Source organism: Pseudophryne corroboree, chromosome 4, assembly GCF_028390025.1.
Source record: "Pseudophryne corroboree isolate aPseCor3 chromosome 4, aPseCor3.hap2, whole genome shotgun sequence".
Lineage (NCBI taxonomy): Eukaryota > Metazoa > Chordata > Amphibia > Anura > Myobatrachidae > Pseudophryne > Pseudophryne corroboree.
In genome coordinates this window covers 911,089,279-911,113,247 of record NC_086447.1, presented here as the reverse complement: position 1 = coordinate 911,113,247, position 23,969 = coordinate 911,089,279, and the positions used below count along the sequence as shown (strand labels likewise).

The 23,969-nt window shown below is 49.9% G+C and overlaps 1 protein-coding gene across 4 annotated transcripts in view; it reads left to right on the top strand.

Annotated features, from left to right (window-relative positions):
- LOC134910667 (nuclear RNA export factor 1-like) overlaps nt 1-23,969 on the top strand; it is a 219,251-nt gene that overhangs the window by 134,869 nt on the left and 60,413 nt on the right. For all 4 annotated transcript variants that reach the window (XM_063918971.1, XM_063918967.1, XM_063918969.1 and 1 more), the window contains 3 exons: nt 13,132-13,193; nt 14,556-14,671; nt 22,251-22,293. In XM_063918971.1, the coding sequence (XP_063775041.1) occupies nt 13,132-13,193; nt 14,556-14,671; nt 22,251-22,293 (221 nt within the window). The remainder of the gene's footprint in view (nt 1-13,131; nt 13,194-14,555; nt 14,672-22,250; nt 22,294-23,969) is intronic.

Sequence of the window (23,969 nt, the reverse complement as noted above, 5' to 3'; positions counted from 1 at the left end):
ATGTATACTTTGTAACTGTAACCTCTGAAGTTATTCTTGAAATGAAAACTTAACGTCTCATTCTGGGTTCTTAATCGATGCCTTGTGAGAAATACATGCTACTGATTTTGAAAGCGTATATATACTGTATGCGTAACCGAATGGCCGCTGTGGGAGGAACCCCGAAGCCTGTGGTGGCAGCAACAGATATATTTCTCTAACGTCCTAGAGGATGCTGGGGTCCACATTAGTACCATGGGGTATAGACAGGTCCACCAGGAGCCATTGGCACTTTAAGAGTTTAAGAGTGTGGACTGGCTCCTCCCTCTATGCCCCTCCTACCAGACTCAGTTTAGAAAATGTGCCCAGAGGAGCCGGTCACAGCTAGGGGAGCTCTCCTGAGCTTTCCTATAAAAGTTTTAGTTTAGAGTTTATTATTTTACAGGGAGGCTGCTGGCAACAGCCTCCCTGCAGCGTGGGACTAAGGGGGGGAGCAGTGTCCGCCCTGCGGGGTCTGGGCCACTGACTCTGCTGACTGGACATTGAGCTCCAGAGGGGTCTGATCGGTCTCCGCCACAGGGGAACCGCTCGCCCCCAGCAGCATGCCGCCGACCCCTTACAGAGCTGAAGAAAGTGGCAAGCGGGGGGCCGGTGTGAAGATGGAGGCAATGTGGTTGGGAGCGCGGTATTAACCGCGCTCCCGGGATGGTACCAGAGGCACATAGTGCGGCGCTGTGAGGGGCGCCCTGGGCCAGCATCGACCCCCACACTGGTCAGCAAGCCTGTCGGGGTCCAGGGATCTCAGCCAGCAACTTTTCCTCAGGCCAGTATAATCTCCTGGAGATGGAAGACAGCGCCATTATGGGGGCGGAGCTCTCCTTAGAGCAGACCCAGCAGCATTCCAGCGCCATTTTCCTGCATACCAAGCACTGTGAGGAATATTCAGGTCCCTCCACAGCAACTCTAGCTTACTGTACACAGTACTAGGGGGTTGTAAAAGGGAGGGGAGGCTGTAATTAGACTGTCTCCTATTAAGGGACACAGGCTGCGCTGTCAGGGGATTTTCTTCTTGTTGCAAAGCGCTGTGTGTGGGTTGGCTCCAATCTCTGTGTCTCCCTTGCCATTCTTGAGGGGGGGGAAACTCTGTCTACCGCCACCTGTGTGTGTGTGTGTGTGTGTGTGTGTGTGTGTGTGTGTGTGTGTGTGTGTGTGTGGAGTGTTTGGTGGTCTCCTTTAGCAATGTCCACGGACACTGTGTCATATGCTGCAGAGAATTTATCCTCCCAGGGTGATCCCATTCCATGTAATCAGGTTAGCACTGGTTTAGCACAGATACCAGCAAGGGAACCAGAGCGGTTTTCCTCTATCAAAACTTGGATTTCTCAGATTTCTGACAGGGTTGCTAGTACTGAATCTGTAACCCAGGTATTGCAGAGCTCTATGGCTGTATGGCCGGTTTCTGGTACCTCAGGACACCCCGCTATATACCCCCACAAACGTGCGCTGGTGCATGTCACACAAGACGACACAGATACCGATTCTGACACTACAGATGGTGATGGGGATGAGTTGCGGGGGTCCGCATCTCTTGCAAGGGGGGTGCAATTGTTGATAGAGGCTATCAGGGATGTGTTAAATGCAAATGATACCACACCTGAGCAGGTTGAGGAGGCTTTTTTTCACAGAAAATAAAAAAGCCTCGCTAACCTTCCCTGCGTCAAAGAAAAAGCATGGGTAAACCCTGAAAAGAAGTTTCAGATCCCTAAGAGGATTCTGGTGGCTTTTCCTTTCCCTGTGGAGGACAGGAAAAAATGGGAAAACCCGCCGATTGTTGAAGCATCTGTATCCACACTCTCAAAAAGGGGTGGTTTTACCTGTACCGGGATCTACCGCCTTAAAAGAGCCGGCAGATAGGAAAATTGATAACACGCTTAAATCAATGTACACTGCCTCTGGGGCCATATTACGTTCCACTATTGCTAGTGCATGGATTGCAAAGGCAATAGTAAAGTGGTCGGCTACCTTACTTGAGGATTTGGATACGTTGTTTTTACGCAACATTCATGTTTCTGCAGGTTTTATGGTAGAATCCATAAAAGACCTGGGTTCCATGACTGCAGGAATTTCTTCCATGTCTGTTTCAGCTTGTCGGGGACTGTGGCTGCGCCAGTGGTCGGCGACGCGGAATCCAGAAGAAGTGTGGAGTCGCTACCCTACACAGGTCAGGCTCTCTTTGGGGAAGCTCTAGACGCGTGGATATCCACCGCTACAGTGGGTAAGTCTCCGTTTTCTCCCTCAGCAGCACCTGTTCCGAAGAAATCCTCCTCAGCTGCGCAGCAGTCCTTTCGGCCTAACAATCCTAGAAAGGCCAGTTCTTCCAATACCTTCTTTAGGGGAGGTAAGGTTTAGGCAAGGAAACCTGCCGCTGCAGGTTCCCAGAAACAAAAGCCTGCTTTAGGTACCCCAAAGTCCTCCGCATGACGGTGGACGGGACCGCCCGAAGGTGGGGCCTATGGGAGCGAGACTCAGACAGTTCTGTCATGTCTGGGTATTGTCCGTCCTGGGTCCCTGGGTACTAGATATTGTGTCCCAGGGATACAGGCTGCAATTTCAAAGTCTCCCTTCTCATCGTTTTTTCAAGTCGGGCTTACCAACTCTTGGAGGACACAAGACGCTGTCCAAAAGCTGGTGGAGGCACAGGTCATTGTGCCGGTACCACCTCGCATGCTGACAAAGGGTTACTATTCGAACCTTTTCGTGGTACCGAAACTGGATGGTTCAGTCAGGCCCATTCTGAACCTAAAATCGTTGAACCCCTTTCTAAAGGTGTTCAAGATGGAGTATCTCAGGGCGGTGATATCAGGTCTGGAAGAGGGGGAATTCCTGACATCACTGGATATCAAGGATGCATACCTTCACATTCCGATCTGGCTGCCGCATCAGGCTTATCTCCGCTTCGCATTGCTGGACTGTCATTTTCAGTTCCAGGCCCTGCCATTCAGCCTCTCCACAGCACCGAGGGTGTTTACCAAGGTGATGGCGTAAATGATGATACTACTCCGCAAGCAGGGTGTGAACATCATTCCTTATCTGGACGATCTCCTGATAAAGGCATCGTCCAAGGAGAGGCTGCTGCAGTCCATTGTTCTCACAACACGACTGCTCCAGAGTCACGGGTGGATTCTGAATTTTCCAAAGTCACATTTGGAACCAACCCAGAGATTGTCATTTCTGGGACTAATCCTGGATACAGAAGTGCGGCGGATGTTTCTTCCGCGGGACAAGGCGTTGGTGATCCAATCCATGGTCCGGGATGTCTTGAAGCCACCCAGGGGTGTCGGTTCATCAATGCATTCGCCTATTGGGACAAGTGTTCGGGATCTGACCTCCACATGCATCAGAGAATTCGTATGTCGCCAAGGGCAAGGATTTCTCTCCTCTGGTGGCTCCAATTGCCTCACCTCCTAGTAGGCCGCAGGTTCGGGATTCAGGACTGGGTCCTGCTAACACCGGATGCGAGCCTCCAGGGATGGGGAGCGGTCACTCAATGAGTAACCTTCCAAGGACGGTGGTCAAGCCTGGAAGCTGGCCTGCCCATCAACATCCTGGAACTAAGAGCTGTCTACACCGGTCTTCTTCAGGCGGCCCCTCTTCCTAGAAATCGGGCCATCCAAGTGCAGTCGGACAACGTAACAACAGTGGCTTACATAAACCGACAGGGCGGAACGAAGACAGACTGCTTTGTCAGAGGTGACTAGAATACTCCTCTGGACAGATGAACACGCGTTGGCGCTGTCAGCCATCTTCATTCCGGGAGTAGAAAACTGGGAAGCAGACTTTCTCAGCAGACACGATCTCCATCCAGGAGAGTGGGGACTCCATCCAGAGGTTTTCAAGGAAATAACAGATCTTTGGGGATTGTCCCAAATAGACATGATGGCCTCTCGTCTCAACAAGAAGCTTCGGCGTTATTGTTCCAGGTCGAGGGACCCACAGGTAGTGGCAGTGGACGCCCTGGTGTCTCCGTGGGTGTTCCAGTCAGTGTACGTGTTTCCACCACTCCCACTCATCCCAAGAATCCTAAAGCTCATAAGGAGAACAAGGGTTCAAGCGATCCTCATTGCCCCAGATTGGGCAAGAAGGGCTTGGTACGCGGACCTTCTGAATCTACTACAAGAAGAGCCTAGGCCTCTTCCTCTTGGGGAGGACCTGCTGCAGCAGGGGCCGTTCGCCTATCAAGTCTTACTGCGGCTACGTTTGACGGCATGGAAGTTGAGCGCCTGATTTTTGCTCGGAAATGCATTCCGAAGAAAGTTATTCCTACCTTCATACAGGCTAGGAAAGGGGTAACGTCTAAACATTACCATCGTATTTAAAAAAATATATATATATGTTTCTTGGTGTGAGTCCAAGAAGTTTCCTGCGGTGCAATTTCAACTGGGACGTTTCTTCCGCTTCCTGCAAGCAGGAGTGGATATGGATCTGAGGTTGGGATCCGTGAAGGTCCAGATTTCAGCCCTATCCATTTTCTTTCAGAAGCAATTGGCTGCCCTCCCTGAGGTTCAGACATTTTTGAAGGGAATTCTGCATATCCAACCTCCCTTTGTACCGCCTGCGGCGCCATGGGACCGTAACGTGGTGTTGCAGTTCCTCCGGTCGGATTGGTTTGAGCCTCTACAGGAAGTGGAGCTCAATTTTCTTACATGGAAGGCGGTCACTTTGTTGGCCTTAGCTTCTGCTAGACGTGTCTCCGAGCTGGGGGCTTTATCCTGTAAAAGCCCTTACTTGATCTTCCACGAAGATAGAGCTGAGCTCCGGACTCGTCAGCAGTTTCTTCCAAAGGTTGTGTCGGCATTTCATATCAACCAACCTATTGTGGTGCCAGTGGCTATTGACTCCTCAGTTACTTCAAAGTACCTGGATGTCATGAGGACTCTGAAGATATACGTGAAGAGATCTTCTCGTCACAGACAGTTGGACTCTCTGTTTGTCCTATATGATCCCAAGAAAATTGGGTTTCCTGCTTCTTTTTACGTAAATTGTGTTTTATTAGTAAAGAAATAACAGTATCGAAAAAAATTGCATACAGTACAAGAATTATCGTAGCATAAGCTGACATAACAGTCGTAGGCTAAGCATACAGAGCACAAAAGCAATGTATAATATCATCAGCCTGCTTAATTGAGGCAGTAAACTGTATTATCTTCAAGTAATCATAACAAGAAAAACAGAGCATACAAGAAACAGAAAAACCAGACAGAAAAAAGGGAAAGAAAGAGAAAAAAGAGAAAGATGGTTAGACCACCATCACCATCACAACCCTAAGATGTCGTAGGGGGGGAAAGTAGCGAAAAAGTTTTGTATTCCTGCGTCCCTTTGAATTCCAGCCAGTCAAACCAGACGGCTGTGAATCGAGACGCAGATTGTTCGGAAGAAGACAAGTCCTCCATTGCCATGTAGTAATCGATTCTTTGAAACCACCTGGTAATGGGGGGATGTACCGGAGATCTCCAGAGGCACGGAATGGTCGCCCTAACCGGATTCATCAGATGTCGCAGTAGTGAATTTTTAAACTGGGATAGTGGGAGATCAATTAAATTAAGCAACCAAAACTCAGGTGTCTCTGGTATTGGGAGACCCGTGACCCGCCTGGTAATAGAATGAACCTGCTGCCAAAAGGAAGCCAGACCCGGGCATCGCCACCAGGTATGGCAGGGAGTGCCACGAGACTGGCCACACCTCCAGCAGACGTCTGGAACACTCGGAAACATGTGGTGGACCCGATCCGGGCATCTATACCATCTCGAGACCACTTTGTATTGTGTCTCCAGAACTTGAAGTGAGGGTGAACTAGCAAATGTGAACTGAAAAATGCGAGACCATTGGTCAGTGGTCAACTCTTTACCCAGGTCTTCATGCCAAGCCATAACAAATGCCAGAGGACGGGTGGGAGAGCTCGCAAGGCATTGTCTGTACAGTAAAGATATCAGGTGTCGTGGCAAATTCTCGGAGAGACGCAAGGACTCAAAAATCGTCGGTTTCCATCCCACCGCACGAGCCGGCGTTGCAGTAACATAATGCCGAATTTGTAGGTAAGCCCAGAAAGAATTAGTCCGTAGACTAAAGGAGCGTTACAGGTCCGCGAAGGGATGGAAACCCGTCGACCCAATCAGGTGACTCAAACGAGAAATGCCAGCTTCAGCACATACTGATGACTGAGACAGGGAGAGGTATTTGCGGGTAGGTCTGGATTAAACAATAGAGGTGTCGGCAGTGAAGGGCTTTGCCTAAAAGAGTCTAAAAACCTAAATTTCTTCCATATCTTAAGGGTCGGGCCTAAGGTGGGATGTGTTACACGTGGAATTTTGTTGAGCCAGGGGAGAATACAGGAAGGAGCACCCGCATTTACTTCCGCTATAAGTGGCCATTGCTTAGGACATGGGGATCTAGACATATCAATTACTCTGGCCAAATACACAGCATAATAATAGCTAATAAAATGAGGTAATTGTAAACCGCCTTCTCTACGAGTACGGGTCAGTGTGAATTGGGAGAGTCGGTGCCCTCTCCGCCCCCAAATAAAACGACCAACTGATGACTGCAGAGTAGTGAAAAAAGAAGTAGGTACTGCTATGGGCAACGTTTGCAGAAGGTACAAAACTTTAGGGAGAATTGTCATCTTTACAGTGTTAATCCTACCCAGCCAAGTAAGTTGGAGTGAAGAGCATTTATTAAGATCTCTAGTAATCTTCAGCAGTAAAGGAAGAAAATGTACCCGGTATAAATCAGTGAGGTCTTTAGTCAGGAGAACTCCCAAATACTTTAGCTGAGCAGGATGCCATTGAAACGGGAACGAATTCCGAATTCCATCAAGTATTCGTGTGGGCGTTGAAATATTCAAGCAAACAGACTTAGTGAAATTTATCTTGAAGTTAAAAACCAAATTGAACCTATCAAATTCCTGCATAAGAGCTGGAAGGGAAGTCACCGGGTCCGACAAAATAACCAAAAGATCGTCCGCATACAGTGCCAATTTGTGCTCACGCCCTCTTGCCCATATATCGTGAATATTCGGATTGGCCCGAATTGCTCTCGCAAGTGCCTCCATGCAGAGAACAAATATGAGCGGTGACAAGGGGCAGCCTTGCCTTGTCCCGTTTCGGAGCAGAAAGGGCACCATTCACTCGAACCCTGGCTGATGGCAGCTTATAAAGAGTTAATATACGAATAAGGCAGGTGGGACCCAAACCCAAGCGCTCGAGAAGACCTTCCATAAACTGCCAATCTATCCTGTTAAAGGCCTTCTCTGCGTCAGTGGACAGGAGGACCGTATGGGAGGATCCTTTTTGAGCAAGGTGGATAAGATCAATAACTTTGGAAGTGTTATCCTTAGCCTCCCGTCCAAGTATAAATCCCACTTGGTCCCCATGCACCACCGACGGGAGAAGGCGGCCAAACGACCCGCAAGCAGTTTAGCAAAGAGTTTAATGTCACAGTTCAGAAGGGAAATAGGTCGGTAACTGGAGCACTGAGTGGGGTCCTTGCCCTCCTTTGGGATCAGTTATATGTGCTTCCAGTGTCTACGAAGAAAAGCCTTTCTCGGCAGAGATGGAATTGCACGCCTTCAAGAACAGCGGCAGTAAGGATTGTTTAAAGGTTTTGTAGTATCCGACTGGGAAGCCGTCCGGGCCCGGGCTCTTCCAAACCGGTGTAGCCGCTAAGGCTGTTTCCAGCTCTTCTATGGTAAAGGGACGGTCTAAAGCATCCAGGTCTGATGCAGGGAGTCTTGGAAAATTAACTTCCGCAAGATATCTCCGTATCAGCACCTTCAAATCAGAGGTGGCTTGGGGAGTGTGGTCCTTTCTGAGATTATAGAGAGACTCATAATAATTCTGGAAGGAGCGAGCAATCTGAGGCAATGTATATGCAGCACGTCCCCCCGACTCATTGATAGAGTGAACGTAAGACTGCAGTCTCTGGGCCCGTAACGCCCTAGCGAGCATAGCACCTGGTTTGTTGCCCCATAAATAAAATTTATGGCGACATTTAGTCATTTTTAGTTTAGTTTTATCCCATAAAAATTTGTTAAGGGCCTGGCGGGCCTCAGTCAGTTCCAGGAAAAACCCCTGCATCAAGGGAGGACTGGTGTGCGGCCTCCAGACGCTATTCGTTCAATGAGCTGCAGCCTCTGTGCCGCTCTCTCCTTCTTGAGTTGAGAGCCAAGCTGTATACATCTACCTCGAATTATACATTTATGTGCCTCCCAAATTGTAACTGCACTAACATCTGTGGTGTCATTTGTCGCAATATAATCCGATATGATGGAGGCGAGCTTAGCCCTCAAACAGGGATCTCGAGTCAATGAATCATTAAACCTCCATGACGTGGTGGGGGCTGATGAAAGCGCAACAGAGATATATACCGGGGCATGATCTGACCATGTAATGTGCCCAATCGTGCTTGAAGGAAATAAGTGTAGAAATCTATGCACCACTAAGAAATAGTCTGGGCGTGAATACATAGTGTGGGGAGAAGAAAAAGTATAGTCCCTCCCCGTCGGGTGTTGAGTTCTCCATAAGTCCATCAACTCGAACTCGCAAAGAAGTCGGCTCACCCGACGGTGATCACGTGTCAGCCGTCTATTCAGGGAAGGAGAACAATCTGTCCCAGGATCCAAGGACCAGTTAAAGTCGCCCCCCATAATCAGTCACTCTTCTTTAATGGGTTCTAACTGTCGCAGTATTTTGGTAAAAAACTGTCTTTGACGTCGATTAGGAGCGTAGATATTAACAAGAGTATAAACCTGATTATATATTGTGCACTTAACAACCTGGCACCGACCTTCCAAAATTATGTGAGAGACATCCGTAATCGGGACCCGACGTGTCAATAAGACCGCGACCCCTAAAGACTTATTGACAGAGTTATTATTACAAAAAACATGCGGGTAATGATAATTTCCTAACCTAGGGGAGGCTTGACTTTTAAAATGGGTCTCTTGGAGAAAAGCAATGTCTATGCGCTCTGCCCATAGCTCCCGCAGCAAGGTGGACCTCTTTTCAGGGATATTAAGTTCCTTCACATTGAAGGAACAATAGCCTAAGGTCAGAGGGCATTAAGAAGGCTGGATTTGCTCCCTACAGTGAGTAATAAAGATAACATGGACTTACCAGAGATGCGAGGAAGGCACATGGTCCAGTTGCAGTGGGTACATCGGGCTGCCACGGTGATAAGCGGAGAAACCAAGGAGAAGAAGGAAGAAAGAAAGAGCAAGAAAAAGAAGGACACAAGAAGAAAAACCAATACAGAGAACATAGAACTAAATGAGAGTAGTAATACGTCTCGTAAAATAGTAAGTATACCGCCGTTAAGTCGTAGGAAGGTCATACCCACGACTTAAGAGCCAAAACAGGCAGGCGGCCTGACCCAACTGGGGCATAGTAGGGACAACACAACCCAGGAACGCTAATAGAACAGTACACAACTAAGGAGACTCAAGAGTAAATCAGCTCACTTCAATATTATACATAAAGCAGTCTCCCCATTTTGCAGTGGGCGCAACAGGAACAAATATCTCTACATAAACAACTGAAAAATAAAAAGACTTGTAGAAGGCCATAGAATGCAACAAATCCAAACAGCAAGAACGTCAGGAGAAGGGAAGGGGTGTAAACAAAAAGGCAACATCACGGTGTGATTAAACTGTAAAGCAGAATCTCTGGTGTGTAGGAGGAGCAATGGCCTAGCAGTAAGGTCCAGAATTGACTCAACTAGACATCCAAGGACCGGGCAGAGCCAATCAAAACTAGCTTGTATCCGACCACTTTATATCAAAGAAAAAGAAATTGTTATAAATCAGGTCCCAGCCTCGCCATGATTTGGAGGTGACCGAGTCGAACCCTGTTTCCTGTTTCTGACCGGAGTCCAGGATGGCCGTGGTGCTGGAGGCGTCGGAAGATCAAATCGCTGATAAGATTGAGTTCAATCCGTTAAGGCAGGCTTAGGTATCGACAGTGCGGTGCAAAAGTTGTCCAAGTCGTCCGGCGTGTGCAAGACAACCTGTCTTCCCTCAAAGGTGGCTTGTATACTAAAGGGGAAGCCCCATCGGAATCTTATGCCCTTCTCTTTAAGAGCCTCTGTCAGGGGCTTGAGGGACCTGCGTTGCTGGAGTGTATACCAGGACAAGTCCGGGAAGATCTGAATCACATTGTTATCGAATTCCAAACGATCTAATTTGCGGGCTTTATTAAGTATCTCTTCCTTTATATGATAATAGTGAAGACGACATATAACGTCTCTGGGAGCCTCAGAAGAAAGACCTTTCGGACGGAGCGCCCTATGAGCCCTATCAAACAGTATGGTATTGTCCGGTTTCGCATCCATGATCTCATTGAATATCTTAGTGAGGGCGTCCGCTATCCCCGGCCCTTGTACATCTTCCGGCAACACCCTGATACGTAAATTGTTTCTCCGGCCTCTGTTGTCAAGGTCGTCCTGTCGGCGCCATAGCGCCTTCAGTTCCTGAGCCTGAAGTGCAACAGGATCACAAAGTTTCCTCTGAATTGAAGAGACTTCGTCGACATGGTCTTCCATATCTGAAACTCTGTGGGATATTTGGGAGACATCTGCCTGAAGTACGGAGATCTCAGATTTAACAATGTCACGTATCTTTTGTTCCAAATCCAGGAAGTCTCTTTTGGTAGGCAGATCTTTATTCGTAGGAAGTGAACGCAAATAGGTCAAAACGTCAGCCATAGAGGCCTCCGGCTCTTTGTCCAACGGTGGAGGGTTGGCACCCGCCATTGCTCCAGTGTCGACGGGGGAGCCAGAAACAGAGGATGATGAACGAGTGTCCTCACTCTCTATGTCCGGTTGGAGATAACGAAACAAATTATATTGCAGAGACTTGTCACCAGATTTCTTAGCTGCCGATGATTGCCCCCCTTTCTTTGTTTTCCCCATCTGCAGACGTTATTCACAAGAACATACAGTGAAACAAAGAAAAGCCATGTAGGTGGATCAGAAGCACTCCACGGCCGACTTGTAGAGTTCCCGCTGCGTAAAGAGCGTCCCAGGCTACGCCATCAGCCACCAAGGATGCGGGCGATTGAGGTGATCATGGCATGGAGCAGGAACAAAATTCAAGGCATTAGTCCTGCAATGAGGAGGGACGAGTAGGCTGTGAGATGAGCGTGCAGTTATCAATCAGAGGGTACACACAAACAGCAGGCAGAAAGTAACTAAGGATAGGTGCAGCCAGGGTATTACAGCAGCACTGGATGTGCAGGTAATGTAGTGGTGTGAGGTAGTACAAACTAGGCTGCTGTGTGTAAGCACAGCCTCTGTACATTTAATATGTGCTGCTGGGTGCAGGGTAAAATGGCCGCCGCTATGAGGACAGGCAGGGAGCCCCTGAAATGTACCTGGGGACTGCAGGTCCCTGTGAGGATCCCCCTCTGATGTGTGACACCTGGAAAACTGTGGCAAAACGCTTCAGTGTGGGGGGGTGCAAGGAACCAGGACTCTGATTCCCCACAGCCCCGTTACCTGCAGTGTGGGCGTGCAGCCCTCAGTCAAAATGGCGCCACCAGCCCTCCAAGCAGGGCCTTGACGGCGGGGATACCGGGAGCCCCCGGAGGGAGCTGGATCGTTGGTGGAGAGGGTGAGTAATACCGTAGCTGACGTAGCGGCTCACGACCAGGGAGTCTTATCGTGCGGCTTCCCAGCTTCAGGCGCGCCGCTGACACGTCCGTGCCGAGCAGTGGATCCCCGCTCCGGGCAGCGCAGGTGCAGGGGAGCCCTCGTAGTAGGCTAGGCAAACGTAGGACAGGCGTGGGGACGGTCAATAGGCAATTTACTTCCCGAACTCCGCCGCCGATCGGCACACACAGCCGCACTTCCGGTCGGGGTGAGCATACCACAGTCCCCGGCTTTCTATGGAGGGGAGGGCCGCAACCTGCAGGAACCCTTAAAAGGGCTCCCCGGCTCCGCAACCCAGACCCTCCGATCCCAGACGATTGAGGGAGGTAACACTATATGTTAGAGGGATTCAGGACCCCCTAAAGCGCTTTTAATGCAATAAAAGAAACATGGCTAATAGGAGCTCTCTAGGATCGCCTCCTCACAGGCTAGACCACGCCCCCGGGTTTCCTGCTTCTGAGCAGACTATTTCTCGCTGGACTAGGTTCACTATCCAGCACGCTTATTCTACGGCAGGGCTGCCGTGTCCAATATCTGTTAACCCACTCTACTCGTAAGGTGGGGTCTTCCTGGGCGACTGCCCCGGGGTGTCTTGGCAGTGCAATTTTGCCGAGCTGCAACTTGGTCTGGGTCGAACACGTTTGCTAAGTTTTACAAGTTCGATACTTTGGCCTCTGATGAGCTGAAGTTCAGTCAATCAGTTCTGCAGGAACCTCCGCGCTCTCCCTCCCGTTCTGGGAGCTTTGGTACATCCCCATGGTACTAATGTGGACCGCAGCATCCTCTAGGACGTTAGAGAAAATAGGATTTTGGTACCTACCGGTAAACCCTTTTCTCGTAGTCCGTAGAGGATGCTGGGCGCCCGCCCGGTGCTTCGTTTTCCTGCTAATTGTTATTTGGTTCAGTACCACTTCGTTTAGTTGCGTACTGCATAGTTACTGGGTAAGTAACATTTCAGCCGTTTGCTGATTGGTTCAGGCTAGTTGTCTTGACATGCCTGTATGTGTGAGCTGGTATGAATCTCACCACTATCTGTGTTAAGTCCTTCTCTCGAAGTATGTCGTCTTCTCTGGCACAGTTTCTAGACTGAGTCTGGTAGGAGTGGTATAGAGGGAGGAGCCAGCCCACACTCTTAAAGTGCAAATGGCTCCTGGTGGACGCTTCTATACACCATGGTACTAATGTGGACCCCCCAAAATCCTATTTTTATTGTTAGGATAATTAGCAAAACACCAGCGACGCAACCATGACATGTCCTTCAAGAGACAATGGTATGTGGCAAACAAATGGCTGCCGGATCAATTCAACCGCAGAAGAAGAAAATAAATCTATTACTGAACGCTAGTGAGGTCACTATTTAGTGCTGACCCTGTAACCCCTTAGTACAGAGGCGGTGGGTGTTAATGTGTAACCGGATAAGTTTGGCTAAATGATCTCATTTTCTATGTTCAGCTTTGACCAGATTACGGACTATTGGAAAGAGAACAGGAACCTTCTCAAAGTTAAAAGACCAGGTTTGGCCATAAATATTTCTATTATTATTGTCTGTCTTACCGTCCTCAGAGTACGCTTCACTCTACCCATGTTGTTTATTGGGATGCAGTTAGGGTGATCGGCGGGATCCCGGCCTAAAATGGGCTTGACGGGGATTTCGGGATTGGCCACCACCTTAGTTATTTCTATGCCGGGCAGCGTTGAGCGTTCTCAGGAGGCTCAGACGCTGCTCAGCTTTCCCTTGCCCCAGCTGTGCGCACTGCGCAACGTGATGTGAAGTCAGAGGCCACTTTGCACAGCCAGCCGACCGCCGGACCTCACCGCCGCCCTGCACTGCCCGCCCACCTGACGGACCACACAGCAAGTGGCCCACCCTCCCTCCCGTCCAGATTAGGGCGAGTTATCTGGGCTGGTCAGGGCGGGGAAGGGGGGGTTGGACACATTAAAAAAGAAGCATGTCCCGGGATTGGTCACCCTGGGTGCAGTAATACACCAGCTGTCGGGATCCCGCCGCTGTCAGTATAGTGACAGCCGACACCCCGTCTGGCTGTAAATCATATCCCCATTTATTAATGTGTCTATTGCTCTGTGCAGTAACGGCAATAAGATTGCAGTCTGCCACATCTTCCTGTGAGTGTGGGGGAAACCTGCTTGGTGTTTGTGCCACACTTGCCCAGTTGCAGCATCCTGTATACTATCACATAGTGCTAATTAGCCAAGCAGCGTTATGCCCTATTGCCCACGGCCACTGGTGGCTGAGGAGCTGTGGGGGCAGCAGACAGCTAATGACACGGTTGTCCACTTCTGCGTTGTGGCCTCTTCCCCGCTGAGTTCCGACATTATCACAAGTACACACTCACGCACTATGTCAGCAGCCTATTAATATGGTTTTGGAGTATGCAAGGAAACCTGAGCACACGCAGAAAACCCATATAAACTCCACACATATAGGGCCTTGCTCAGGAATTGAACTCAGGCCCTCAGTACTGTGAGGCAGTAATACCGAACACTACGCCAAACATGCTTCCCCTATTGGGTATGTCCGTTGCCTGATAATGGGGCTAAGTTTTTTTTTAGGAAAGCGTTCCAAAGGGCCTGTTTTATAAATATAGCACTCTGGGGGAGATTTATCAAAGTTTGGAGAGAGAAAGAAAGTATCACCCAACTCTCATGTTTTAAACACAGCCTGTAACATGGCAGTTAGGAGATGATTGGCTAATACTTTATCTCTCTCCACTTATCTCTCGCCAAGCATTGATAAATCTCCCCTTTGATTATTAGTCGGATACACTCTGTAGTAGAATGTATCTAACTACTTGCTTCTGGTAAAGAATCTCTGTTTTCTGTGGGCTGAGTGTCTCAATGTCCTCCGTCACTTGTAGGTATGAGACTGCACTATCTGAAATACAACAGACTACAGGTGGTCGGTTTACTGTGCAATCTCCCGAGAACAGAACACGACCTGCAGTCAATGAATGTGGACGTCAGTTTGCAGACAGTAAGTGTTCTTTTACGCATGAGTCTTCTCTCCTGTGTTCTCCAGTTCTGTTCATACATACATCATTCTCAGGGGCAGTAACTGCTGCTCTGCTCCAGAGCCCTGACCATAAGCTGAAGGAATTTCTGCATCTCTGCCCTCCTCCGACACCTATATCTGATTATAATGGTCTATACCAGTGGCTCCCAAACATTCTTGAGTCACGGCGCCCTAGAGTATCAGAATTTCTTCTATGGGTTCCATAGTGCTCAACAGGGGAACATCAGGGGTTGTAGGTGGTTGGATCAGGTCCTGGTCACCAAACAGTTAAGCTTTTTAGATTTCCGAGAATGCCTCGGTTCTCCTCCCTATAACCACGCCACCATGCTCAGGCAGGTCAGGTTTTAGTTGGTGCCTGCAGGAAGCCGGATGCACCTTTTTACAGGGGACTGCTGTTTGCAGTCCTAAGTCTTTTTTTCATTTATTTATTATTATCCTTTATTTATATGGTGCCGCAAGGGATCCGCAGCGCCCATTGCACAGTACATAATCAAATGAGCAAACCAGAAAACAGCACTTACAGTTCAAGACAATATAGGACAGGTATAGAAAACCCGGTGTCAGGTGCCATCAAAGGGAGTATGGAGCATAAGATAGTGTAAGCAAGAAAAGGAAAGGCACGTGAGGAAAGAAGGCCCTGCTCTTGCGTGCTTACAATTTCATTTTTACTTTTTCACCATTGAGTCTGTCGGCGCTGGAAGTCTCTGGGACTTCAGCACGGCAAGCTCCATCACTCCCCGCCGGCGCAGAAACTCCCGCACGGCCAGTGCCAAGATGGGTACTTGTGGCGTGAGATCCACACGGCGCGACTAGCACCACTCACAATGTGGGGACACCTGGACTGTGTGGCCAGCAACGGGGAGCAGGTAAGAGGGTTTCCGGGTGATTGGCAGCGGCGCTGGCGTGGACACTGACACAACTCAGGGATTCCACTAGACCACCAGGACATTGAGGCCAAGGTTACAGTGCATTGCACTGATTTTATAGAGGGCCTCTCAGTATCGGGGGTTAAGTGCCAGCATAGGGGAGGGAGCCCTCAACCTGTAGCCCCTCCCCCAGCTTTGGGCACCAGTCCACTGCAGACTTCCCGCCTTCTAGCTGCATTTACACACCATCCTCCCCTCAGAGACTTGGACAGCCATCTCAGTACAGCAAGCCAGGTCTCCGGAAACGCTGGGTTCAATCTCCCTGTAAAAACGTCTCCAAGGAGCCAGGTTTTTACATCACTTATATCGGGTGTAGTATGGTATGCCGGTGGTCGGGCTCCCGGCGACCAGCATACCGGCGCCAGGAGCACGACCGCCGGCATACCGAGGTGTGGCGAGCGCAAATGAGCCCCTTGCGGGCTCGCCGCGCTGCGGGCACGGTGGAGCGCTACGCGTGCCACACTATCTTATTCTTCCTCCAGCGGGGTCGTGGACCCCCACGAGGGAGAATAAGTGTCGGCATGCCGGCTGTCGGAATCCCGGCGCCGGTATACTGTGCGCCGGGATCCCGACAGCCGGCATACTGAAGACCACCCCTTATATCCTACCTGCTACAAACAAAGCTGAGGAGTTGATAAAGTGCTCATTGCAGTTCTATTATTGTATTTCTCTGCATTGTATGTGACTTGTGCTAGTTTCTGCTGCCTGACTTTTCTCATTTCAGCTTTCTATAGATCTGCCCCTGTCTTTGTCTGTGCCCTGTGACCAGGTGTTTCAGGAGTCTATACATATATTTCAGCACTACTGCTGAATATAGTCACATACTATATTACGGCTGCCACACCTTGGTTTATAATACTACTGTGTGTGTGTGTGGGCGACTTTCCTATATTGCAGTTATGTCTAACAAGGCAGAAGGTCACAAACAGCCAGACACCCCAGTTTTACTGTCATGTAGATTGTTGTACAGGATGGGCTATGTGTAAATTGCTATGGACCTCCTCGCCAGTCAACATCCCCAGCACCTATTCAAGAGCCACCATTTCTCTCAGTTACTGGGTACTTTAGTGGACAGGCTCGGTCCCCCCATGGGACCTACTATGTTATCACCACCTAATATTGTCCCAATTATTAATCCACCGTGGGTGGATACTCTTCATACAGTAACTCTTCAGAGCCTAGCCCAAGCATCCCTGGCTTTGCAAGAGATGTTACCTGGGACTAAACAATCCTCTCGGTCCACTACCAGAACCACACCTTCATCTCAATCCACAGCTATGTCACACTCAAACGAGTCATCTGCTGAGGAATGTGAGGACACCACTCTGTCTGTCACTGATTCCTGCGTAGTAGAGGAGAAACCTCCCAACACAGTGGAAGTGGCAGCTTTGATTGATGCTATTAGGCAGATTCTCCAACTGACGGAGGAGGAACACTGATGATTTTAAGTGACAAAAGATAATTAGATCAGAATTTCCTCATTCAGATCATCTCATAGAAATTTAGACAGGAACCCTGGAAACCCCTGGGTAAGAAATTTTCTGTGGCTAAATGATTAGCATTCCGTTAGCCCATCACTGCAGAGGATTGTGCTGAGTGGGAGGCTCCTCTAGTTAAGATGTCCATTCTACCTGTCATTACTCTTTCCTCACTGAAAGAACCTACTGATAGATGCATTGAAAATTGCCTTAAGTCTATTTTTTCACTCAGTGGTGCTGTCAATAGACCTACAGTGGCTGTAAAAGCCGTTGAATCATGGTTACAGGCCCCAGAGGAGGAATTGCCCACAGATATATCTAAGGACTGTATGTCATATTTGACCCTTATTAAGCACGCAGCTTTTTACATTGGTGAAGCTCTTTCTGATGCTGGAGTATTGGCGGCAAAGGCGTCCGCCACTTCAGTACTTGCATGACGCATTCTCTGGCTAGGTTCCTGGAAAGCCGGCCTTGATTCCAAGAAAACATTGGAATTTCTTTGTTTTATGGGTGAAGTGTTATTCAGAACTGAATTGGACAAAATTGTGACTGCTCTGGCTGCAGCTAAGACAGCCTTTCTCCCGTCCAGTCCTACTTCACATGTAAGGAGTTCAAATTTTCGTTTCTTTCGTCCCAAAGGGAAAGGATAGGCGTTTCCCTGACAAACCTCCACCACAAAGCCCAAGTCCAAGCAACCCTGGGCTGCACGGTTACCTCCAGCTTAACCTGACAAGCCTGCAGCCTGAAGGGGCGGGCCTCCGCCTGGGAGACTCCAGCATGGGAGGCCAACTTTGTTCACTTCGCGCATGTCTGGACTCTAACCACTTCAGACGCCTGGGTGCAAGAGGTGGTCTCTTACTGGTGCGCTTTCTCGTTCAAGAGATGCCCCCTCCCTGCCATAGTTCTTTTGCATGGGCCTTCCTTCAGACCTGCAAAAGGATGTCTTCCTACAAAAAGTTGTCCACTTCCTCCTACAGTCAGGGGTGAGGTGATAGTTCCGGTGCCCCAGACTCAATGCAACAAGGGCTATTATTCCTCTCTGTTTCTCATGCCCAAGCCCAACGGGTCCCACCGACCCATCCTCAACCTCAAATCTCTCAACAGATTTGTAAAGGATCCCAAGTTTTGCATGTAAACTCTCCATTCCATAGTCCTTGCTATGGAGTCGGGGGACTTTATGGTATCCCTGGACCTACAGGATGCCTATCTGGATATCCCTATTGCTCCTTCACATCAACAATATGCAACCAACATTATCAATTCCAGGTGCTGCTGTTTGGGCTGACTATGGCACAGAGAATTTTTGGCAAGGTTACGGCAGACATGGCAGCATGGTCGCGTCGTCAGGGAGTCCGAATACTTCCTTAACTAGACTACTTACTGCTCCTAGCCATTTCACCAGAAGTCTTGCAACGGCATCTTCAAATTACGATTTCCTTCTTTAATGTCACGGATGGCTCATCAATTGGAAGAAGCCATCCCTCATGCCATCCCAGCAGATTTTATACCTTGGGGCACTATTGTACTCTGCGAGTCAGCGTCTCTTCCTGCCAGCAGACAAAATCTCAAGAATGCAGGACCGAGTTCACAAATTGTTCCAGCCTTGCCGAGTGTCCATTCACTCAGCCATGCATGTCCTCGGAATGATGGTTTCGACTATCGACATGGTGGAGTACGCTCTGTTTAATTTTCGCCTTTTACAGCATCTGATACTGGCCAAGTGGAATGGATGGCCACATCTGATCAGATCACAAATGATAACTCTCACTCCATAAGTTCGGCTATATCTCACTTGGTGGCTATAAACGACCCACCTAGACAAAGGGCTACCCTTTTGGATCCCGGACTGGGTACTCCTCACCACACACGCAAGCCTCCGCGGTTGGGGGTCAGTGACCGAACAGCACTCATTTCAGAGGCGGTTGGACACAGACAGAGACAGAGTCTTGCTTACCAATCAACGTCTTTGAACTGCGAGCCTTAACTCTAAGCACACAGTGTCCTACAAGACAGACCTGTCCAGATTCAGTCCAACAATGCTACAGCAGTGGCTTATCTCAGCCACCAGGGCGGCACTCACAGTCTGATGGCAATGCAGGAAGTGGCCTGAATTCTGAAGTGGGCCGAATGTAACCTTCCTGCCATCTCAGCCGTCTTCTTACCAGGGACCCTGAATTGGGAAGCAGGCTTCCTCAGTCGCCAGGATGTTCATGCAGGCGAATGGTCCCTACATCCAGAAGTCTTTCAAATTCTAGTGGACAGGTGGGGTCTGCCAGACGACGACCTCATGGCCTCTCAACACAACCACAAGGTTCCGGTATACGGATCCCAGTCACAGGATCCGCAGCCATCGTTTGTGGATGCACTCTCTGTCAAATGGACCTTCCATCTCATGTTCGTCTTCTCTCCAGTATCCCGTCTGCCGAGGGTTCTACGGGAATTCAAACAGGAAGGCGACAACCTCATCATAGTGGCCCTAGCGTGGCCCAGACGTCATTGGTTCTCCGACTTACAGGGTCTCTCAGTGGGAGTTCCCCTTCAACTTCCACTACGACAGGACCTCTTGTCTCAGGGACCGTGTCTACACCCAGACCTAGAACGTCTGTTTTTGACAGCGTGGCTCTTGAATCTTCCATATTGAGGGGAAAAGGTTTTTCTCTCTCGGTTGTGCAAACCTGCCTCAGCCCGTATATACTATTGGGTGTAGCATACTTTCAGTGGTGCGCCTCCAAGCAATATGACCCTACTGTCTTCAGGATATCCAGGATACTTGCCTTCCTAAAACGTGGATTGAGCCTCGCCTTCGCCTGGCTTCCCTCAAAGTGCATATTATTGCTTTGTCAGTGTGGTTTCAATGCAGGATTGCTCCACTGTTGGATTTTTGCACCTTCCTACAGGCAGTTGTCCGGGTCCAGCATCCCTGTGTACCTCCTGTGGCTCCGTGGGATTTGTCTGTGGTTCTAGACCTTCTTCAGCAGCCTCCATTTAAACATCTGAAGTCAGTTGATCTAAAATGGTTGACTGCGATGGCTTTATTCCTCCTGGCCATTGCATCTGCAAGCCGGGTGTCTGATTTGGGCACACACTCCTGCTTTCATGGTCTTTCATCCGGACAGAGCTATCCTTCATACTTGACTGTGTCCACTTGGACGAAGAAATTGTGGTTCAGGCCTTTGTATCCTCAGATCTCTCATCAGGGGACAGGTTTCTGGATGTGGTTTGTGCTCTCCAAATCTGTGTAGATCGGACCAGTTCAAGTCGAAAATCGTATTCCCTCTTCATCCTTTATGGTTTGCACCAACATGGTTGGCCAGCTAATAAACACTCTGCACAATCATACTCTCAAGCTGGTCTTCCAGTATAATCTTCTGTCTCTGCTCATTCTACTCTGTGCCGTGGCGCATCAGCTGAACAGTTGTGCAAGGCGGCTACGTGGTCTTCTATCCACATCTTTCTTAGGTTCTATGCCTTTGATACATTCGCCTCCCAGCATGCTTGATTTGGACTCCGGATTCTACTGTCTACTCAGGAGTGTCCCCACGCTTGAAGTACTGCTTTAGGACATCCTCGATGTTCCTCTGTGGAGTCCTATGGAACCCAAAGTAGAAAAGGTGCGTTATGGTAGACTTACCCTTGTTAACTCGCTTTCTTCGAGGCCCATATGGTCCACAAGGCACCCACCCTGATGCACATGACCTATATGGGTTTGCGGCTTTGGTCACTGGTTCCCTTCTCCTGTCTGTGAGTGTGTTCTTATGTGTACCATATCTTTCTTCTCTCTTCATCCTCTTCCTGCTTGTTAACAAAACTGACCTGCCTGAGCATGGAGGCGGGGTTATAACGAGGAGGACCGAGGCATCCTGGGAAATCTGAAAAGCTTAACTGTTCGGTGCCCAGGACCTGATCCAACCACCTACAACCCCCGATGTTCCCCTGTGGACCCTATGGACCTCGAAGAAAGAGAGAAAACAAGGGTAAGTCTACCATAACTTTCATGGCACCCCTAGGCCAAAAGTTTCTTATTGAGAAATTTAGAGATAAATATCAAATTAAGTAAATTGTGTTTATATGTCTTCCTTAGGGTTAGTTGTGTGGTGCTGGACAAGATTTGCTTCTGTTTGTCCACATATTTTATGATTGACAGCCACCAGCACTGGTTTTGCCTGGTACATTCAGCATTTGAATTGGTCCTGGACCACCAGTCCGTCACACCCCAGGATGCCACGGCACACCGTTTGAGAACCACTGGTCTATGATAATTTACCCGTTGCTACTAGCTGTAATACTATGATTTGCTGTCATGGTGTACAGCATTATAATAAGCCGGAACTACAGATGTGTCCTCATGCGCTGTTGCTAAAGTTGCGTCATGTAGCCCCTCCCGGCACGCCAGCCCCGGGGTGGCTCGGCCAAGCATCTCGCTCAAAATGTCTGTCTTATTCGCACACATAAATCAAGTGGGCGCGACCAAAACTACATTGTTAGGTTACACACTGATCAATTTGTTTGCGACATTTGAACGTCGGTGTATGAAGTGCTACGATGCAGCGGTTGTGGCTTTAATCTGCGACTTTGCGTCTGTAGTGCACTGTGATTGGTGCTTTGCTACACCTCTCAGTCACAGCGGATGTCTCGCGATGCATGACGTGTAGACGATTGGTGTGTGAGGACACATCTGTACCCCATAAGCATAAGGGCTTACGGCCATGTTAGCATATGGGAAGCGAGAAGCAGAAACCCTTTAAAACATGCAGAATAGACAAATATCTTCTTATATCAGTGGCCTCCTGAACAAAATCAGCATTAGGTCTGTAAGCAGACATTTCCCTAAGGCACCGCCACGGCCTGATGGTGGAAAGGCTTTGTGGTGTTCCCTCTTTTTCAGTCCCCCCCCCCCCCCCCTAAGTGCGCCATCAGGTCACATGATCGTGTTCAGCCGTCTTGTTTGTGGAAGACGTGAGAAGGGCGGATGCTGTGGGGAATCCATGGTACTACCCTCAATATGAAACAGTTTGCGCAACCCTGAATTCCTATCGCTCGCCAGTTGGTGCCCTGACACACTCTGTACTGCTGTTACCTTATTATTTTGCCTACATGATGCAACTTCTCATCTTCCATTGCTGTTTCTCTCCTCAGACATCCCTTATGTGTTTCGTTGTAGAAGGAAGATTTAGGGAAGGTGAGTTGGCGTGCACGGGATTAAACGCTTGTTTGCGCCCATATGCAGAGTTGTACGCATGCGTTTCTGCTGCCGGAAACACCCCTTTCATACCCGTCATTGTTATCAGGGCGCACTTTCCCCCAGCCCTATATTTGGTACAGAAGATCCTTCTTAGAGCTGACGCATTTACTCATAGTATGGACACTTGGCGAGTGACGGGAAGTATGGACAGTTTGCAAGGGGGCTGGGAAGTATGGACAGTTGGCAAGGGGGCTGGGAAGTATGGACAGTTGGCAAGGGGGCTGGGAAGTATAGACAGTTGGCGAGGGGAGCGGGAAGTATGGACAGTTGGCGAGGGGAGCGGGAAGTACGGACAGTTGGCGAGGGGTCCTGGGAAATACGGACAGTTGGCGAGGGGACCTGGGAAGTACGGACAGTTGGCGAGGGGGCCTGGGAAGTACGGACAGTTGGCGAGGGGGCCTGGGAAATACGGACAGTTGGCGAGGGGGCCTGGGAAGTACGGACAGTTGGCGAGGGGGCCTGGGAAATACGGACAGTTGGCGAGGGAGCCTGGGAAGTATGGACAGTTGGCGAGGGAGCGGGAAGTATGGACAGTTGGTGAGGGGTCCTGGGAAATATGGACAGTTGGCGAGGGGACCTGGGAAGTACGGACAGTTGGCGAGGGGGCTTGGGAAATACGGACAGTTGGCGAGGGGAGCGGGAAGTACGGACAGTTGGCGAGGGGTCCTGGGAAATACGGACAGTTGGCGAGGGGTCCTGGGAAATATGGACAGTTGGCGACGGAAGCGGGAAGTACGGACAGTTGGCGAGGGAAGCGGGAAGTACGGACAGTTGGCGAGGGGAGCGGGAAGTACGGACAGTTGGCGAGGGGTCCTGGGAAATACGGACAGTTGGCGAGGGGTCCTGGGAAATATGGACAGTTGGCGAGGGGACCTGGGAAGTACGGACAGTTGGCGAGGGGGCCTGGGAAGTACGGACAGTTGGCGAGGGGGCCTGGGAAATACGGACAGTTGGCGAGGGAGCCTGGGAAGTACGGACAGTTGGCGAGGGGGCCTGGGAAATACGGACAGTTGGCGAGGGGGCCTGGGAAGTATGGACAGTTGGCGAGGGAGCGGGAAGTATGGACAGTTGGCGAGGGGTCCTGGGAAATATGGACAGTTGGCGAGGGGACCTGGGAAGTACGGACAGTTGGTGAGGGGTCCTGGGAAGTATGGACAGTTGGCGAGGGGACCTGGGCAGTACGGACAGTTGACGAGGGGGCCTGGAAAGTATGGACAGTTGGCGAGGGGAGCGGGAAGTACGGACAGTTGGCGAGGGGTCCTGGGAAATACGGACAGTTGGCGACGGGTCCTGGGAAATACGGACAGTTGGCGAGGGGTCCTGGGAAGTATGGACAGTTGGCGAGGGGACCTGGGAAGTATGGACAGTTGGCGAGGGGAGCGGGAAGTACGGACAGTTGGCGAGGGGTCCTGGGAAATACGGACAGTTGGCGAGGGGTCCTGGGAAATACGGACAGTTGGCGAGGGGTCCTGGGAAGTATGGACAGTTGGCGAGGGGACCTGGGAAGTACGGACAGTTGGCGAGGGGGCCTGGGAAATACGGACAGTTGGAGAGGGGGCCTGGGTAAAATACGGACAGTTGGCGAGGGGGCCTGGGAAGTATGGACAGTTGGC